The 21,395-nt window shown below is 44.5% G+C and overlaps 1 protein-coding gene across 3 annotated transcripts in view; it reads left to right on the forward strand.

Moving 5' to 3' along the window:
- ANKRD55 (ankyrin repeat domain 55) overlaps positions 1-21,395 on the forward strand; it is a 92,666-nt gene that overhangs the window by 20,125 nt on the left and 51,146 nt on the right. For all 3 annotated transcript variants that reach the window (XM_084801023.1, XM_084801021.1, XM_084801022.1), the window contains exons 2-4: positions 4,855-4,977; positions 9,519-9,649; positions 13,649-13,758. In XM_084801023.1, the coding sequence (XP_084657149.1) occupies positions 4,855-4,977; positions 9,519-9,649; positions 13,649-13,758 (364 nt within the window). The remainder of the gene's footprint in view (positions 1-4,854; positions 4,978-9,518; positions 9,650-13,648; positions 13,759-21,395) is intronic.

Genomic DNA, 21,395 nt, shown 5'->3' on the forward strand with positions numbered 1-21,395 from the left:
TCCAAGATTAGGACTAGAGGTCCACACTCGCCATGGTTTAGACTGGGCATTTCTGCACAGCCTCTAAGGAAGAGTCTTCTACCTCCCAATCGCTAGTTTCATAGCATATCCTAAAGCTAAATGAACTCCGAATCCATTTTGATCAGCTGTGTGGGTCCTGCCTCCTCCTTTCTCTGTGCGTCACTCAGAATTCCTAAGTATCCTTCCTGGATGATCTACCCATCCTCAACAGGACGCTTGTTACCTCGTGGTGTGGCCCAAAACGTTTCTGTCAAGCTCTAATTACCCCAGTGCGTTTCTCCGTCACTCATTTGCTATTTCTTCCCACTACTTAAGAGGAACAGAATGATTTCATTGTAGCACTGTTTGCATAAAGGCCCTTTGAAAGCAATGCTACTCACAATAGCAACAAGAAAATAAAGTTCTTAGGGACAAACTCAACTTCGAAGGGAAAGACTTGCCTACCTCAAATCTAAATTAAAGAAAATGCCGATGAACGAAAAGACATCCTGAGCTTTCCGAGTGACAAAAACATATTAAGATGTCATTGGTTCCCAAAGAAGCTTGCAGATTCTGCACAATCTCTGTCAAAGACTCAATGACATTTTTATAGAAATGGGAAATTTCTGGCCAAGTGTGGTGTCGCACACCTTTAATCCCAGCACTCAGGAGGCAGAGGCAGGGAGGATCACTGTGAGTTCGAGGCCAGCCTGGTCTACAAAGTGAGTCTAGGCCAGCCAAAGCTACACAGAGAAACCCTGACTCTAAAAGCTAAAAAAAAAAGGGGGGGGGGATTTCATTATAAAAATTCATATGGAATCTCAATGGACTTCCTAGACATCTCAGACAGTTTTATAAAAGAAAAAACAAAATGAGAGGCAGGCCTTGCCTTTCCTGATTTTAGAAATTATAAAGTTGCAATAATCAAAAAGTATGGTACTGGCATAAAGACGGCAGTAATATAAATTAACGGAACAGAACCATGAGTTCAGAGAAGATCCCATCCACCTACAGTTAGTTAAATTTTAACAACGGTCACTCAATAACAGTTTTCAAAATAATGCTTGAAACACTAGATAATAACTGGAAAGAAAGACATTAGACCCTCACTTACAGCATATCAAAGGTCCAATCATAATGTCTAGAACCAAAAAAAGTTTAGAAAATGTTCCAAAGACAGAGCCTCCAGTCATGGATTTGGCAATGATCTTCTGGATATGATATCGAATGTACAGGCAACAAGAGAGAGGCGTAGACAGGCTGGGTTGTGAGGCACTCTCCACAGTGCAAACAGGAAAGCCACAGAGCAGAGGTAGGTTTTGTCCATCAGCCATCTGATGCAGGAGTTAGTATATCAACACTCAAGTTCTTTATAGATCCCTACGAGCCAAAACCACAAAACAACAGCAATCCTGTTCCAGAGTGAGCAAAGAATTCCTCTAAAAATAGAGGGACAGCCAATGACACATGACAAAGATGTTCGACGTCATCAATTGCTAGGGAAACGTAATTCAAAACTACATCCAAGTACCACTTTATATGCCAAAGGATGGCTGTTATAACAAACAACGCACAGTAATGAGTGTGATGAGGGTGCAGGGAGGTGAGAACCTGTGTGCAGATGGAGGGACATAAAATGGTACAGCTGCCTAGAAAAACAGTGTCTTAGTAGGGCTTTCTGTTGCTGTGACAAGATAGCATGACCAAAAGCAACTGGAGCAAAGGTTGTGTTTCATCTTATAAAAAACGAATCAAAGGAAAGGATCGGCTCATGTGAATGTTCTAGAGGTGCTGTTGGGTGAAGGTGTGGTGGATGGGAGTTTAAGTGATGTCAGCTGGGCCCAACTCTTCACCCAGCTGTCTCATCTTCAGTCTTCTTAGCCAGATTCCTTTCCGTTCTGAAGTTGACGTCAAACCTCCCGAGGGAGGGAGGGAGGGAGAGAGAGAGAGAGAGAGAGAGAGAGAGAGAGAGAGAGAGAGAGAGAGAGAGAGAGAGAAGACCATTCCAGGTCGTACGCTCCGCCTCTGGATCAGGACAAAAGGAATCCACCGAACCAGCTGTTTGGCTGAAAGTGGAGCATTGTCGATCATCCGAGAATATTCAGAGTACAGCTAGCGTCAGGGTAAGGGGATGTTTAGCGACAGAAAGGACAGATTCAGACACCTTTTTGATGAGTCCCACAGGTATTTTACAGACTCGGATATGTTGCACATTAAGCGTGATATTCAAATCCTCTGACAAAATAATTTTTGGGGATCCCAATTCTAGGAGGCAGTGCAGCTCCGCACCGTGATGACGGTGCTGTATGTATCTTACTGCACTGAGCCATGTTCATGCGCATGGACATGTTATTACGTAGCATACAGTGTGTAAACACCCACAGTCGAATCTGGTGTGATCTTAGCACAGGGGAAACAGGGGAGGAGGACCGCTCATGACTTTGGGACCAGTCTGATCCACACAGTGAGTCCTGGGCCACCAAGGGCTGCACAGTGGTGCCCTGTCTCAAAACGGGAAAGTAACAAACATCTCATAGCTCTGCTGCCCCCTTTAGCAGCTCCCTGGCCCCATCAGGCTGCTCCCTCCACGGTGCCACTGCCAGCACCTTTGAATGCACATATAACTAGAAACTATGTCCATCTTTTAAGTCAGGGCCCTAGTTCTTATGCTCAGAGACCCTGGGAATAGTCTGAAAAAATACACCCTGTCTTCATGTGAAGATTTGCAATGAAGTCTAAGCAATATATGGCTTCTTTATTAGCCATCCATAAGAGAGCCCCATTTTAAATATATACCTCAGACATGTAATGCTGTTGAAATAAGGTAAGTTTTAAGTGGAGCAGTAGAAGTAGCAAAAAGTTAAAAAAAAAAAAAAGCTGACTAAATGCCAGGATGTTGTTAAACACACAGGATTAATATCAACACAGAGTCACTGACCCTACACGATTTTCTAAGATTGTTTGTGTCTTCAAGATCACCTCCATTTTACAGCCAGGTGAGGGTGAATGACCCCGTGTCCACACGGCTCGTTATCACAGGTGCGGCTTGTACCCTAGGTATCTGGCTCCAAGGTCATCAGACCGACCGCACGTGAGTGGTGTTTGTCCCAGACAGCCTCCACCTGTCATGCCGTTGATCAGAGGTGCCTGCTTCAAAGTATAAAGCACGAAATGAAATATGGATGATTTAGAAAGCAGTCACTCACTTTCCAAAACAATGTTGTCGCAAGCATGCTGTTCTCAGTAACAAGCTTGCTTGGAACTGGTTAACTGGTTAAAAATCATTAATGGTTTCTCCGAAATATTGGGACAGAGAAACCAAGCCAAAACTTTAGCACTTGTGCCGGCTAAAGTTCAAAGAACTAAAAAGCCAACTTGGTCCTGCTGTCCACATTAGAAAACAAAACAAAACATTTTAAAACTGTTGAGATATTCTTTCTCTGAGTATCGGCTACACGTGGAGCAACTGTAATAGAGGGACTTAGCACAGCCTCCTTCAAAGGTTCTCCACAGGAGAACTTGCTTCCTGGCCTTCTCTGTGTGTCCCCAGAGTCACCTGACCCACAGTCTGTTGTCACCCTTGGCAGTAAAACCTGTTGGATCGATTCTTCACTAAGGCACGGGAAACAAACAGGTGGCTACCTCGTTCAAAGCGGCGTCACACACCCTCAGTTCTAGAAATAGCATCTATGCAAACCCAGGTGGTTGAAAACGAGCAGGCTTTAACGAACCCAGATGTGCCAGATGGGTCAAAAGGTCCAAATACAAATGCACCAGATGAACACCAGTGAAAAGCTACTGCTCAGCTGACAGTTGAAGGGCAACGGTGGTGGGCAGGTTAGGAGGGGGACACGTGAGAGCTGGCTTAGCATAAGGAAAGCTCCTGCTGGGAAGGAGGCAGCTGATGCTGAGCAGGGCAAGGATAGCCCTATCTTCTCCCTTCTGAGTCTTCTGTGCCTCCCATGTGCGGCTAGAGGGCAAGGGCATCTGGAGACACAGTGAGTGAAGATCAGGACAGTAAGAGGTACTAAGCATCTCTGGAAGAGAAAGGGTGAGGAACGGAATGCTTGTCCCAAAGATGGGAGAACTAAGTTACTAAGGAGACAGGTAACAGGGCCCTGAATGTTAGCAGAGGGTTTACCTAGCAAGCACATGCTTTCAGTCCCCAACAACCACACAAAATCAGGCATGGTAGCCCACATCCACAACGCCAACACTCAAGAGATGGGGGTCAGAGGACCAGGAATCTAAGGCCAGCCTCACCCATATAGAAAATTCAAGGCCAGCCTGGGCAATGCCAGTCCCTGCCTCTAAACAAGAAACAAACAAAAGAGAAGACCACATAGCCTGTTTCAGATCTTGAAGAGTAGATTGAAACCAAGAAGAGCCCTTTCTTCCCTCTCTGTTCTCTCTAATGTTGGGAAACCCGAATGCCTGAAGAGTCATAATATTGCCGGGCGTGGTGGCGCACGCCTTTAATCCCAGCACTCGGGAGACAGGCGGGCAGATCGCTGTGAGTTCGAGGCCAGCCTGGTCTACAAAGTGAGTCCAGGTCAGCCAAGGCTACACAGAGAAACCCTGTCTCCAAAAACCCAAAATAAATAAATAAGAGCCATAACATGTCAAAGGGTGTCTAATCCCAAGGCTTCCTTGCCAACATATGGTGGTGGTGTGAATGGCCCACTTTTCTTCAGAAATGTGCAGGGAGTGTGTGACCAAGCTGACTCAGCCCCTGTCTGGATTCGCCTGGGAGGGAGATTCAATGAATCACTGTGTGGGTGACAATTTGGTCTGTGTTATCCTTGGAGTGAATTCGCTCCGCACACTAACAGAGTGCCTGTTTGGTTCGTGGAGGTGACTCATCTGAGGAAGTCGACCTGACCATGGTGTATCAGGCAGCATCGAATGGGGACGTCAATGCTCTGACTGCTGTGATTCGAGAAGACCCTTCTATCCTGGAATGCTGTGACAGTGAAGGTAAGCTGTTCCTCCTCTTTCTTTCTTTCTTTCTTTCTTTCTTTCTTTCTTTTTTTAATCTATGATGAATTTGGCTTTGGGGGAAGACATCATGGTTGTATTTCTACCTGTATTCTTTCTAAATACAGAATTCTTAAGAATTCTGGATAAGATGAATGAAATAGCTTTGGAAAGAGAAAGGCAAAGTCCTGGGATCCAAAAACGGGCACAGTGGGAAGTTCTCTGCTGTCTTTTTGCCTTGTGTACCCCAGAGCTGGGGGCTGAAGGAGCAGGCAACACAGAATGCCAACAGACGTGCGCAAAAGAGAAGCCCATGGAAACCTACGTCTCTAGGCAAAATACCAAGACTGATACTATGAAAGCTAAGAGGAAACTCTATTTACTAATGTACGACTTCACATGACTTCCATCACTGGTCCAACACCTTTATTATCATCTGTGTGGAGCCTCTCTTCAGAAGCTTAGAGGAAGAAGAGAGAAACATCCCAAAACACACAAAGGGGGAGAGAGGAAACAACAAAAGATGAAACCGGAAACAGAGAAGCAGTAGAGAAAAAGCAAAGAAGCAAGGACAACCTGCAGCAATACTGACAAGAAAAACTACTTGAAGGAGACATAAATTTCCACTATTGAGAATAAAACCGAGGATGTCTCTATGGATCCTACAGAAATGCTGCAAACAGCCATACACATATAAATTTAACAATTTAGAGTAAATGGATTAATTACTCAGATGAAATAAAATAAACTCAGAGGGTGAGAGGAGGTTAGATTCCTCTTCTTATAGAGCCTGTTGTATCTGTACATGAAGACACCAGGAATATGCACACTTAATGGCTGTTAATAGCTCTAGTATGAAACTATTTGAATATTCCTATAACTGTTTAGAAAAGTAAACTCATAACTTAAAAATTCCTGAAGAGGGGCTGGAGAGGCGGCTCAGAGGTTAAGAGCACTGGTTGCTCTTCCAAAGATCCTGAGTTCAATTCCCAGCAACCACATGGTGGCTCACAGCCAACTATAATGAGATCTGGTGCCCTCTTCTGGCCTGAAGGTGTACATGCAGGCAGAACACTGTATACATAATAAATAAATAAACATCTAAAAAACAAAATTTCTAAAGAAGTCTATGTCCAGCCCTCAATGGTCTTACTTATTTCTACAATCTATTTATATTTATTTATTTATTTAGATTTGTTTTATGTGTATGCTTGTTTTGCCTGAATGTATGTCTGTGTACCATGTGCATGCCTGATGCTCTAGGGCAGAAGAGGTCAGCTCAGTCTACATAGAGCCAGAGCTGCATAGGGAAACCCTGTCTCAAAAAATTAAAAATAAAAAATAAAAAATAAATCAAGCCAAGCCAAAACAAATTATGCCATTTCTTCCTTTCGGTCAGCAGGAAGAAAAAAAATACTCACCTAACAGACTACTTAGCTCTTGTGCCTCAGTTTCCTTGTTTGTAAAATGGGGATAATAATGAGAGTACAAAAGGTTTGGTTTCTTAGACTTGATATTTTTTTTTTTAAGATTTATTTATTATCATGTATACAGTATTCTGCCTGCATGTACACCTGCAGGCCAGAAGAGGGCATCAGATCACATTATAGATGGTTGTGAGCCACCATGTGGTTGCTGGGAATTGAACTCACTACCTCTGGAAGAGCAGGCGGCGCTCTTAACCACTGAGCCATCTCTCCAGCCCCCTTAGACTTGATTTTTAATGGGAATTAGATGGTGTAGAGTAATGCTTGGCCCATCACAAGTACTCAACGCAGACTAACAATGCTCGTGGCCACAGGGGGTTGTTTGCGCTTACCCAGGTGAGACAAGGAGTTTTAAAGTGGTTCTGTTTCTTCGGCAAAGCCCACAGCTAACAAAAGAATGAGAGCATTCTGCAGCCTAGGTCAGTGCTTGGTCCTGAAGCAGAGGTCATAAAGCTGGGGGCGGAGGTGGAGGAGGGGGAGACCTCGTACTATTTGTTAAAGTGTAAATTAGGACAGCCATTTTGGTGGTAAGACTGGTAACGTTTAGAAAAAAAATTCAAGATGTTTGTACCTGTGACCAAGCAATTCCACTTCTGGGTATATAAAGAAACTTTCGTACTGATGAACAAAGATGAGTAATAAAAGCCCAACTGCTTGGGCACGGCATCAGCGAACAGCAATATGGAAGGCTGGCCTGAGCTTCCGGAGCTATGTAATGAAACCCTGTATCAATGGTGATGATGAGGAGGAGGAGGAGGAGGAGGATGACAACAATGACAAAAATGATGATGCTGTTGTTGATTTCCAAATCCTTGCTGGGCTGGAGAGATGGCTCGGAGGCTAAGAGAACTGACTGCTCTCCCAAAGGTTCTGAGTTCAATTCCCAGCAACCATGTGGTGGCTCCAAATCCTTGACAACACAGGGCATTTATTATTTTAATAATTATCACTAACTTGATATGTAACAAGTGGAAACTTGATATGTTTCCAGTGTCAATCAGTGTGTCTCCCCTGGCTAACAGCGACACATTCTTTTGTATGTTCACTTAGTTTGTTATTTGGTCTCCTGGGAATTGCTAATTATGTACGTCTTCTTCTCCCTCTTGGATCACTGGGTCTTTCTGGCTAATTGTTCTTTATTTACCTGATACTCTTTTAATTTTACAAATTAAATTAATTTTTCCTGCTAGGTGTGGCAGAACACACTTATAATCCCCACACTTAGGAAGTTGAGGCACACAGCTCTGTAGCTCACAGCAACCTAGGTTATATGGATAAGACCAACCGTGTCTCAACAGAGAGTTAATTAAGTAAAAATTAAAAAAAAAAAAAAAACAACTTACGCCCATGTGTAGCTAGCCTTTGAATTTTGGTTGATAATATGTACTATGGAGTTTTTAATTTTATGTCACTGAATTTAACAAGGTAATTCCTTCACAGTTTTCAGCTTTTCTGTCGTCTGTAAGTCCTTAACATCATAAGATATGCTTTTATATTTTCTGTTCAAAATGTTAATTTTTGCTTCTGTGATTTATCTCTAGTCCACCTGGACTGTGTTTGTGGGTGGTAGGGAGTCTGGCTGTGTTTAAATCTGGCCCCTGTGTGCAGTCAGTTTGTCAGTACATATTTATTAAATACCTTCATCCTCTCCACCAATGTACCATGTCACCTAAACTATACAGTGAGCTCCATGCAAGTCCAAGTGCTCCCTGGACTCTCCTTTTGAAACTGTTGAGCTATTTCTTGTTTTAGTTGACATAACTTTGTAATAAATCTTGTCTGTTAATATGGTAATTTTCTGTTCTTTATTATCTAAAGAAATGTATATAGAAAGTACAATCTCAATATAGATATAAACTAGTAAGACTAAGCATGTAATTTTATGAAAATAGTATGTAAAATTAACTTGCTTTATTTACTGAATATCTCAGATTCACAAATTGTTTCAATTTTTTATTCATTATGTCTTTTCTTTCCCCTCTAATGGTTGTAACTACCACTTCATTTTTAAATTTTTAATATTTTTTTTCAAGACAAAGTTTCTCTGTATGGCCCTGGCTGTCCTGTAAAGCAGGCTGGCCTTGAACTTAGAGATCTGCTTGCTTCTGTCTCCCTCCAGAAGGAAGGGAGGGAGGGAAGGAAGGGAAGGAAGGGGGGGAGGAGGAAAAGAAGAAGAGAGGGAAATCTTGCCACCGTTCTAAGAATCACTTTGCTGCTGCTTCACACAGCACAAATGTCTGAGAAGGATCTTAGACAGTAGGGCTGCTGGGTCACCAGCTGCCACCTTCAGTGAGACTGGCAGTCCAGAGATCCATCCATCCTCAAGCATCTCTGTGGACCACAGCTGGGTTCATCCGGAGGGGAACCACAATCTCAACATGGGTCTCCAGCTCAACTGAATCTAAACACACGTCGGCTCAGCGGAGGGTTGGATCTAAGCTTGGCCTCTTGAACTGAAGGAATGTGACACTCCTTGCTTGTTCCAAGAACCCCACAAAGTTAAACAAAACTTGGCCACTCATCTTTATTCTTATCCAGAAAAAAAAAAAAAAGAGCACACTGAAAAATGAAATGCCTTTGGCTTTGTTGATTGTTAAAGAGAAGAAGAATTCAAGGAAGTAGACCCTACTGAGGACTTGTGTAGGCTAGACTACCACGCGTTTTACCACCCACTGTCTCCAAAAGTCTGCTGAACCCATTTGCCTGGGTGAAACAAGAGCCTTTCTAAATTCTGCACCTACATCAGCTTACCTGGCAGATCTGGAGTTATTCACACCCCCCAGGGCAACAACATCTAGTTTTGGTCATCTGCCCAAAAGTGTTTCAATCCACCAACTATTACAAACAACTGAGGGGAGGTGGGGGGGGGGGTCTAGAAAGAAACATGTCACTTAAGTAAACAGAGACCATCATCTTCGGCTCCCTTCAGCCCCACAAAAATCCAGCCGCTGGATTTGTGCTACAGGAAAACAAAGTAAATGAACAGACGAGTGGTTTGCTCGTAAATCTCCAAAGTTAAACATTCGTAAAGGCCGTTGAAATGTCTCATTGCAGGATGCACGCCCTTGATGCATGCCGTTTCTGGACGCCAAGTGGACACAGTAAAATTGCTGTTGAAGATGGGTGCCAACATTAATACACAGGATGCGCACGGCCGCACCAGTTTATGCCTGGCAACCTACCTGGTATGAATTTCTGTTCGTTAATGGGGCTACAGCGCAAGGGAGCTGAAGATGCCACGTGGATTTTACTCATAGAATGGTACCCAGTAGCTATCCACTCTGCTCATAGGATGACCACAGTAGGTCAGCAAGAATAGCACTTGGGATTTTACTCATGCTCCTCAAGGCTTACTTGGTTCCTTCACAAGTTAAGATAGAGGTGATAGGATCTGTTCTGTCTCTATACCAGGGTTTCACTTGGAACATTTCTGGTCCTTCTTGGTCTTTCTAAGAAGGATGACCTAAGTAATTCCTGGAGGGTGGTAACGATGTGAAGATTCAGTTCATGAGCTGAGTGGAAGCTCCAGGCTGAAGACTGTGAGGTATGGTGAGAAGTGGGAAGGGTGAGAAGTCTAGGGCATAGGAGACATACCAGGGGTCACGGGGGGGGGGGGGGCAACACCAGGCCAAGGACTCGACTCATAGCCAGCGCTCACATTAGAAACTATAGCATCATTCCTCACACCAGGGATTTCAGGTCAGCTTTGCCCAACGTTAACGCAAAGCTTGGTTAAGAATCCGAAGATCCTGTAGCCCCTCCCCTCTCAGATGTTCTCTGCGGTCCTTCTGGAAGCTCCCGGGGCTGGCTTTACATCCATGGGAAACAAGCTCTGCCTGCCATGTGACAGATAGGCCATTGCTTTTCTTCTTTTCCACTGTCCTCTCACATCTGCTACCTCTTGTGTGCACTCACTCCTGCTGCCAGTTGATAGTTGTGGATTCACCCCAGCCGGCACCCCCCCCCACACACACACACAGGGTGCCCCCACACACACACAGGGTGCCCCCACACACACACAGGGTGCCCCCCCACACACACAGGGTGCCCCCACACACACACAGGGTGCCCCCACTGAAATGAAACAGTTCTCCTCCCCCAGCAAGCCACCCTCTTCCTGCCACAGATCATCGAGTTTGCTGTGATGCATTGCTCAAGTCCCACAGAAACTTTCTTCAGAGGCCGTGTTAATTTTTTTTTTTCTTTTCACGACTCTTCCTCTAGGACCCACAAACAGACCAAGGCAGAAGTTTTCCAAGTGTGGTCCACAGGGCCTCTTTGGATCAGTATCCCTTAGAGGGCTTGTTTGAAAGGCAAGTTCTGAGGTACACTAAGACTTCCTTAGTTAGAAACCCCTTGGATAACATGAGGAGAGTGGAGAATGGGAGTCTTCTGGTTAAACTAACCTCCCTGGCAACTTCTGCGTCTGCTTGAGTTTGAAGGCCACTGCTCTGTATGTCCTAGCTGAGTGGCCTCTGCATCTCAGGCAGATGTCTGATCACCTTCTCCATCACCTCTTTTATAGAATGTGCCTTCATAACTGCTCTGGCTACAAACTTTTTTTTTTTTTTTTTTTTTTTTTTGTGCCTGAGCTAAAGAAAAGCAAAAATTTGAATTAAGGGTCAGAGGAAAGGGGTGGAAAATGGCTTCCAAAGCTGACTGCTGGAATATGCTGGAAACAAATGTATATCTTTTAAAATTCTAAAATTCAAAACTTTAAAGGACTGGGCTAAACATCAGTTGTGAGAGTGGGGGGGGCAACTTGGAACACAGAAAGGGGACATGGTTACAGGCAGCTCTTGCCGTTCTACAGAGCTGTGCAAGGGACGTAAAGGCGTGACACGGGGTTGGGATGACCTGCTTAACTGTGCCTGGCCTCTGTGTGAGTCCCCAAGGCTCACTGGGAATAGGAGCAGTCTGAGGGCCTCTGTGAAATCCAGCAATGTCTAGATTTGCCCCGTTAAGAGAAACTTCACAAAATAAGAAACCGAGTCTCAACTCAGGGTACAAATAAATTTGTAGACATGTGACCTTGAGCAAATCACTCCACCTTTTTGGACCCTTATCCATACTTTTTAGATGTAGCAAAAACAATAACCTAAGTTTATCATACCTGAAGGAGAAGCCAGCTAGCACGCAGTAGGTATGATACTCATTGGTTGCTTCCGAATGGTATCGAGGGTTTCTAATATCTTCATTGATTTTAAATTTTCTTTCTGGAGAAAAAGGAAAAAAAAAAAAAAAAGAAGAATGAAGAAAACCACATAGACACATTGAGTTCCAGGAAACATTGCAAAATATTTCAGATGTTTCAAAGCTTACCCACCAAAAGATCTGCTTTTTCAAAAACTGTAAATCTTGGGCAATTCTAAAGCTTTGCTGTTGGGTCCCCTGATTACTTTTTTCCCCCTTTTAAACAGAGAACTTGATGACTTGGACATTAGCAACTAGAAACAGATTTAATAACATTAGTAAACTATGAGTCAATACTGACAGTGCCGCCCACCCCCCAAATATTTGTTTCTACTTAAGATAAATATTGCTGGCCAATTCTACAGAACCTTATTTGGTATTTATAGCTCATAATCTTTTTTTTTTTTTTTTTTTTTAAGTTTTGGTTTTTGTGACAAGGTCTCATGTAGTCTAGGCTGGTCTCAAAATCACTACGTAGCAAAGGATGACCCTTAACTCCCAACCCTCTTGTTGATAACATCCCAAATTCTGGGATTCTAAGTCTCCATCTCCCTGCCTGGTTTAGCCCAGGAATTTTGATGTGTTCTTGCCCAGACTCTTCAAAACCAAAAGGTTCTGTTCAGATTCTTATTTTATCCTTCAATAACATTATTAACTCCTGGAGTTTCAGTGCTTCCAATATTGTCACACCAAGAAAGAGACCCTTCAGTCATCACATCTCACTGGGACATCCCAAGGAAGGCTAAAAACTGATCTTGAATAAGAGGCTCTTCTCAGTGAGAGTGTCAGCTATTGTCTGCATATAAGTAGGCATGAAGCCCAAGGGTTGTAGATAAATGTAGAAGACCTTATGCTTGGCAATAAAAACCAGACTTGGTTATCAGCAAGGTTGGGTCAGTTAAAGAAGGATATATTAAGAAAGTGGTACACATTTGGGCAGGGCTAGCCTCAGTTTACTCCTGTCCTTTAACATAAGATAGCAGGGGGCGGGGGAATGACCCAAGGTTCAGTTGGTACAATTAGGGTGTAGGGAATTCATACAGCTCCCTAGGAAATGTGTAAGTACATAAAACCTTGCAGTGGGTATCCCTTGAAGACCTCTCCAGTTATGCCTTCATGTTAGAGATTCAAGATGTCAACATTTGAGTCTCAGCCACTGACAGTGTGCACAGTAGGTGTCTATATCTAAGCTCCATGGGGAAACTGAGTCAAGGAAGCAAGATTCTGTCTTTCCAGTTAGTAGAAGAAGAACATGAGCTAATAAATAAGCAAGGCCTACACACTAGGCGCAGAAGCAGGCTAAGCATGCAAACTGGGATACAGACGTAGCACACAAACCTAAGTTTTAGAAGTAGATGTAATCCCAGCACTCGGGCAGGCAGATCTTCATGAGTTCAAGGCCAGCCTGGTCTAAAAAGTCAGTCCAGAATAGCCAAGGCTACACAGAGAAACCCTGTCTTGAAAAGAAGGAGGAGGAGGAGGAGGAGGAGGAGGAGGAGGAGGAGGAGGAGAAGGGAGAAGAAGGAGAAGTAGTAGTAGTAGCAGCAGCAGCAGTTATTCAAATAAAATCAGACAGGTGATATATATAAATTAGGGCTAAGCCACATGCTGAGAGGCCACAGCAGATGAGCACTCCTTATCACATGCTGTCTTTGGCATGTGAATGTAGCCTAAATGTAGCAGTTGAATCCCAGTAAGTGGTCCTGGAAATAGAAGAGAGCATCAAGAGAGCAGCATGTGCATCAGTCAGCATATGAAAGGGCAACGGTCATACAGAAAACCTGAGAGCTTGAATGAAGCTCAGACTGCAGTTCTCTGATGGAGGTGCCTGAGGCGGAACTGTGGTCCTTAATGATTTCGACTTAAATGTGCATTTAGCCAAACAAAAGAAGTGGCAAAAAATACACAAACCCAACCTATAGAAATTATGTAGACCTGTGTTGTGTGATAAGGCTGTGTTATATGACAATGCGATTGCTGCTGCTTTTCAGGGCTGGCTTGAAGGCTGTGTGAGTCTGCTCAGAAACGGAGCCAAGCACAACATCCCAGACAAAAACGGCCGCCTACCACTGCACGCTGCCACTGCGGAGCCTGATGTGAGGTAAGCCACGCACATGAGAGGGGCATTGAATCCACACCTCTGTGGCTAATAAAAATGAAACGCACCGATCTTTTGCAGATAAGGCCATAACAGAATGTTCTAGAGTAATTTTAAACTCCAGTCTTACTTCCCTCTTATTTCAACGAAACCCTTTTCCTCGTGGTCTTTTATTTAAGGAGAAAGGCTGCTTTTTTTTGGTCATTGGAATCCATAAATTCATTCACTCATTCGAGTAGCCAGTTATTAACTCAACTAACTATTACTGTGCCTTTATTATAAACCGAATGGAATTTTAGTCCCTAACATACCACAATAAACAGGACAGTCTCTGATATCTCGGAGCCGACACTGTCGAAGGGATCAAGTGGCACACTAGCTAACAAAGGAACAAGATACTTTCCGATAATGACAAGCGCTTTCCCGATATATCAAACAAGCTGAAACAGCCATGACATGCCAGTAGGGGTGCTGTCTAAATGAAGCGTACAGCCAGGGTCTAGGAGCTGAAGATGCACAGGAGCCTGAGGCTGAAGCGGAGGGTATTAGAGACAAAAAACCAGGAGGGTGTACACATGGGGCCATGTGATGAGAAAAGGAAGGAAGGAAGGAAGGAAGGAAGGAAGGAAGGAAGGAAGGAAGAAAGGAAGGAAGGAAGCCAACTATCGAGGAGTTTACAATTTGCTGAGACAATTAAGAAAACAAACAAAAAAATCTGCCCAGTCTAACTGAGTTCCTCATTCCTCGGTGCGGAATTGGCCCTTGTCGCCATCGTTTTGAAAGCTGATGTTAACATTTTCTGCTACAAATAGCAACGTTGCCTCTTGGCTCTTCCTTCTCACTGTTGCATACAACGCGCCTTTAATGGTGACTCAGCATCTCTCAGTCCCAGGCCCTGGCCAGCAGCAGCACAGGGGAACATGCTGCTCCCTCAGCACCCAGAGCCGTCAAGAAGACACGAAGCTCTGTGGAGCAGAAGAGGTGGAAACATGGGATGGGGGGGGGGGCAGGAGGGGCAGGGGCAGGCGGGGGGGGGGGGGCACGGTACATAGCAGGACTTCTAGTCACTTTTTATAGAAAGTAAAAGGCTTGGGAAGTTCCAGGACTATCCCTGAGGCTCGCTGTTTGTTATCCTGGACCATATCCAGAAACAACAAAATTTACCCAAAGCCTTGAGCAAGCCCAGACCATTAACTATCAGTAAGCATCATGGGTAATGGAATGGTCTGTTTACAGAAAAGGAAAGGTGTGGGTGGGTGGGTGTGGGGGTCGATAAAAAAGCAGAGGAAGGGAGGGGAGAGGGAGAGAGGGGGAGGAAAAGATTTTTTTTTTTTAAAGACAGCTTTTGCACAAATGTTTAGTCACAAAACTGTACCGTTTCTACAAGAGTTACCTTGAGGAAATAAGTTTAAAAATATACCCTGCAAGAATTGTTCTGCTTTGACTGCTGAACATAAGTGACCTTATCTGCTTCTCTTGAGTAATTTTTAAAGCCACGGATTCTGAAAGATCAGTGCCCACTAGGTTATGGTAAGTGTAGTTTTATTGCAGTGCTCCATGCTTGAGTTTTACTCCTCAGACATATCACAGTCCGAACGTCAGTGTTGCTGGGTGGTGGCTGGCTACCCTCCATGGGGTGATTTAAGGACCAAAGCATCTCCCATCTTTTAGTGCCAGCATCCTGAATGGCCACCTAATGCCCCTCACTTGGCCTGGTGATGGTCAAAGAGATGCTTACATTCTGACATTGCTCGGGCAGTTGTCACCAGTTACATCTGTTCCCCCTCAATGAGCAAGGTCTAGTCCGCACACACTGGATTAGAGTGACCCTCAGGAAATATAGTTCTGGGTAGGGAAATCTATCTGGGGATTCCACCCGTGAAGTAGGAACTCACATTTGGAAGAAAAGCTCTCTGCCATCGCCTTCTACACCTGAAGTGTGAATCAAGTCTTCTCAATCAAAATCACGTTCAAGATTCCTTGAGTTAGCTAGGTTCAACCTCTGAAATAATTAGTTGAAAACTCAATCAAGTCTAAGTGTATGTGCTCTTCTGTGGACTTGTGTGTGTGTGTGTGTGTGTGTGTGTGTGTGTGTGTGTGTTGGTTTTTTGGTTTTTTGAAGATAAGGTTTCTCTGTGTAGCTCTGGCTGTTGTCCTAGAACTCACTCTGTAGACCAGGCTGGCCTTGAACTCAGAGACTCAGATTCACCTGCCTCTCCACTCCCACCCCCCAGTGCTGGGATGAAAGATGTGTACTACCACCCTGCCCCCTGCCCCATGGACTTAGGACATATAGCAATGTCTCTAGACACTCTATGAGCTATCCTACACCCCTGAGACTTTGAAAGCAAAGAGTTGAGGCTTCTTCTTCTTCTTCTCTGGATGCTCTACCCAATGACCCAGCCACCATCCTCTGTTGTTGAATCCAGAAAAGAAAACATCCGCCTGTGTGCCAAAGGTAACAGTTTTCTTCTTGTAAATGGATAGTTTGATTCTGAAGGGTAACATCTTACTTTAGTTACAAAGGCACTCAACTAATGAAACGCAAAAGCTGTGAATGAGTATTCTGAAAGGAATATTTTGTTAGTGAATCTTCTTCCAAATGGATTGGGTCAAACCTTTAAGCCACGGACAGCAAATAAAGTAGTTGAATCACCTGCAGACTCTCTGGGAAGCATTGTGTCTTAAAGGCTCCCTCCTGGAAATATGTGTGTGTGTGTGTGTGTGTGTGTGTGTGTGTGTGTGTGTGTGTGTGTACATATATATGTATGTATGTATCTATATATAAGCATATATATGTATATAAACCATACATATGTGTGTATACATATATATGTATATGTATATATGTATCTGTATATATAAACATATATATATAGTTATTTTACTGAGAAATTTATGGCAGAGTTACATCCGCATTAGGGGCTTGAAGCAGAAACTAGTCAAGCCATGCTTCATCACAGAGTTGGGCTGCAGCCACTTGTTTAAGCATCAGCATACAGAAACCATGGCTTTCTGAGAAAACAGACCTCGTCTGTCTTTGTGGGCATCTCCCAACACTGCCACTGCCCTGGAGAAGCAGAGCCTCTTTCATTAGTCATGTGAGCCTTGTTTCTTAAATGGACACAACTTTTTAAAAGGCATTCATTTATTTATGTTGTGTGTGTACACGCATGCGTGAGTGTACCCCATGGCATGGCGTGCATGTCGAGCCAGAGAGTAACTTAGAGAACTTGGTTCTCTTCCTTCACCCACGTGAGTTCCAGGCCTCAAACTTAGGTCATCAGACGTGAAAGGGAACACCTTTACCCACTGAGCCAGCTCACCAGCCTGTACCTAGGTATAGACAGGCTTAGGACAGCAATCATGACAGGGATGAAGAACATGAAGAGATGCTGACAAGGTGGGAGGATGGTATTGCTATTATAAGCATGTTCTGAACAAAAGCCTGAGTGCTTTCTGGGTCCTGACCCATTTGATGCACCGCTCTTCTGTATAGAACGCCATACTTTTATCCTCACTTCACAGATGAAGAATGGGGCAAACAGAAGCTAACTAACTGATACATGCATGAAGAAAACCGGCCTGATGGTCTGTTGTCTTCCTGAGAGCCACCTTTGTAGGCCTTGCACAGTTCATTGCAATGATCATATTTTATCAGCAAGACCTTGGCCTGTTTTGCCAGAACCTTATGAGAAACAGCCTTTACTGGCTCAAGATCAGGTCATATTTTATTCATTACAACATCTTCAAAAATCCCTGTACAAGAAACCACAGAAACAGTTTCACTAAGGGAGGAATGGCTCCCCGTCTTCGCCAGAGAAAATTGTTGGAATTTGTATTATAGGAACACTGTGGCTTATGATCCCGTGCCTCACTTTCTGTGCTTAGACATTTCAAAACTCAGTTTGAAACCTACACACACACGCGCACACACACACACACACACACACACGTGTACACCACAAAGGACTGTAAATAAATCATGTCTTATATCCTCTGTTCTTGTCTTCTCTGCCTAATTTCTTCACTCATCTTGTTTTTTATTCATGTAACCAAAACCCGCCTAAAATTCTCATTGGGTTGAGATCAAGAAATAGTGCCTGGGAGACAGGCTGAACTTGAATCTGGCGTCATCTGACCAACCACTTTGTCTTGGACAAGTTACTATGTCAAGGCCCAAATAAGTTTCTTTTCTAGAAAATGGGGTGTGTGTGTGTGTGTGTGTGTGTGTGTGTGCAATTCTTTTCTTATAAAAAGAGAGTCAGAATTAGAGGAAAATATATTAAAAGCTACTGAACATCGTACCTAGTGTGTTGTGTTCAGAAAGCATTAATGATGACCCTAGACAGATATGAATGCCATATGCTGGCAAATAGGACCCACTTACTGCCACCCCACCAGCTCCCACAGTGGCACACATGGGTCTGCAAAGGGTGTGTATAAGCACATAGCTATTTGTGCACACAACCTTGTGCCCATGTCCAATACCCATTTACTGCAAAGGATGCTGGGAGAGGAACACTCACTCCCCTCTGTGTAGACTCAAGGAAACTGGCTGCTGTTGGGCTTAAGAACTAAGCTCAGGCCATTTGGTTCCCCCCCCTGAAACTCCCTTTGCAATTTTCATGAGCTCAGATCCATCTGTATTTTCTTGATGCTAGTAAATAGTACAAACAGCCACCCACCCAGAGGCCTCGTGAAAAGATGTTTACACTGGCGTAAAAATATGCTGACCCTTAGGTTTTCCAAACAGCAAGCCCCTCCCACGTGATTCCCACTGGAGGTTATCGAGAGGGAAGCCTCAGACTGAAACTGCTTTTAAACAGTCCAGAGGGACACTCACATTCTGCCCTTAGCCTGCTGCAAAGATTCGGGTTCTCTGATGGGCTTAGACCCACATCCTCAGCTAAGGCCCATGGTAGCAAGGATTGGAGCAGACACCAGGATACGTGGTTTATACATTAGCCCAGGGTTCATCCCACAAGTCCCGTGCCCGCTCCGAGCTCTGTGATTCTTAACAGGCCCGAGTCTCCCCCTGTCAGTGATCCTGTGCTTTTCTTGCACCCTTGGCTAGGACATTCAGAGGGCGCCTGAGTGAAAGAGGGGAAAGGATCATTAGGACAGAGTCCCAAGGAGACAGAGTTGTGTACAGCCCCGTAGGCGCTAGTGCTGAAAGGCAAGCAGCAATTTCCTCTGAAAGAAGCCGGGCTCTGGAGGACTTCTTCATGGTCTCCATGGTAACAGGCAGATCTTTTTCTTTTCTTTCTTTTTCACTTTTCCCTGCCTTGGAGCCAGCAGTTCTGCAGCTTTTCATCGCTCTTGACTACAGCCAGAGGGTTTCCTGGCTCATTACCATGGGGTCCTATAAATTACTAATGTTCTAACCTGCTGTGGCTATTTTATTATTCCACATTCTTCTAGATAGCATTAGGGACAGACAGGAAGGGGAGATGGCTGGCTTGGGGGACCACCCCCAGTTCACTGCCATCACTGAGCTTCAGGGCTGGGAGTCTGCGGGGGCTGGGGTGTGTGTGTGTCAGTAAAACAGATTAGATTACAGAAGTAAACTGATGCTCTGGTGTCTTTAGCTGTCCCTGCTGCCACTCGAATCACCTAAAAGTGACCAGGGAAGACTCAGAAAAGATAAGACCCAGCAAGGTTTTTTTTTTTTTAAATGAACCATTATAGAGAAGTTGGAGGTGAGCAGGTAAAAGTGATCCTAAAATGCTTTTAAACATTGACCCACTTAAAATTGTGGCAAATCAAGAAACCCTGTCTTGAAAAATCAAAACAACAACAAAAAATTGTGGCAAATCTTTAAGAATTAGAAGGTATGTTCTCTATTGTACAGATAAGAAAATGAGGTCCTCAACGGGAGGCAGAGGCAGGTGGATCACTGTGAGTTTAAGGCCATCCTGGTCTACAAAGTGAGTCTAGGACAGCCTCACAGAGAAACCTTGTCTCAAAAAACAAAACAGAAAGAAAGAAAGAAAGAAAGAAAGAAAGGAAAAGAAAAGAAAGAAAGAAAGTGAGGTCCTGAGAGCTTTGCAACTTGTTTAAGGCCCGGTGGTGGATAGTTGACAGGAAGCAAGAATTCTAATAGCGGGGCGGGGCGTCTGCATTCTTGTTACCCAATCATGGCCCCAGGGAAGGGAAAGACCCTGCTGGGAACCTGGTACCTAGTCTGTAATGGCCTGGGGCTGTTGGTCTGCGATCTGAGGGCAGTTTGAACAGGTTCCAGTAAGGCTGGAGGAAGAACTGTTTCTGGCCACCATAGTGTCATGCTGGGAGAACAAGACTGAGGGCCAGCGAGCTTTCAGAGCTGAGGTAGGTGGGAGCCCCACCCCCACCCCACCCCCGCCGAGCCAGATAATCTGCACACAGCGGGACGGCAAGGGGTCAGCAGGCTGCACAGTAGATGTCTAATGTCTTCTAGGTCAGGCTGAATCCTAGGAACACTATGAGGTGGCTTTAGCCAGCAGTGTGCCTCAGGGGTAAGAGAGACAGAGACAGAGACAGACAGAGACAGAGACAGAGACAGGGGAGGAGAGCTCTTCTCAGGACATCTGTGTCCAGCTTCCTCTGTTTACCTCTATTCCAATCTTCCATGAACCTAACTTTTCTGGAAGCCATCTCCCTCCACTGGATCCAGGAAGGAGAGCCTGGCTGAGTACAGAGGAAGGAACCCATCAAACGCAGGGCAAGCTGAGAAGTAACACGGGCCCTAGCTCACAGGTTCTCAGCCTGTGGGTTGAGACCCCTTTAAGGGTCGCATATCAGATATTTACATTATGATACATAACTAGCAAGATCACAGTTGTGAAGTAGCAATGAAATAATTGCTACTTCATTATTATATACAAGGAAATAACGATGGTTGAGGGGCAGCACAGCATGAGGAACCGTGTTGAGGAGTTACAATGTTAGGAAGGTTGAGAACCTCTGCCTTCGTTCATCTCCCTCTTCTGTACCCGCTGCAGACCAAAGCAGCCCTGGAGACTAAAAGTGGGCACAATTATTTTTCTACTGACTTCCTATCCGATAAAGGAATGAGTCTAGAATTCAGAAAAGTGCAAAAGAGATACAACTGCTCACAGCCTTAGCCCATTCCTACAAATCTCCCTGCAAGGAATTCTCAGCCTGCTGCAGCCATTGGATCCTTCAGGCCACTGCTGTTAGGTGTAAGGAAGGTCACTCCACAATGAGGCAAGAATTAAGCTCCAGCAGCAGCTCAGCTCCCCAAAAGACAGTGGAAAAGCTAGATTCAAACCCAGGCTTTGCAAGCCATGTCAAATCTATACAAACAAGGATATCCCATGTCTGTCCAAGCTCTCCCTGAATCATGCCTATTACAAAGGCAATATGATTTGCCTTCCATTCTTTTCCTCCCTTGGTGGTGGTGGTTCCATACTTAGGGTCTGAGATGTCATCAAAGCTGAGACACAGTGAAAACTGGGTTGAGGGAACTGGGGAGAGGGCTCCTGTCACCCTTGCCGTGCAAGCACGGAGACTGGGAGTGTGGATCCCAGCACCCACGCAAAATCATGGCAACTCAAATTTATAACCTAGTGTTGGGGGAGAGGAGGTAGAGACAAGAGAAACCCCAGGGACCCCTGAGAAGGCCACCCTGAACAATT

The sequence above is a fragment of the Acomys minous genome (assembly GCF_964271855.1).
Source record: "Acomys minous genome assembly, chromosome: 11".
Lineage (NCBI taxonomy): Eukaryota > Metazoa > Chordata > Mammalia > Rodentia > Muridae > Acomys > Acomys minous.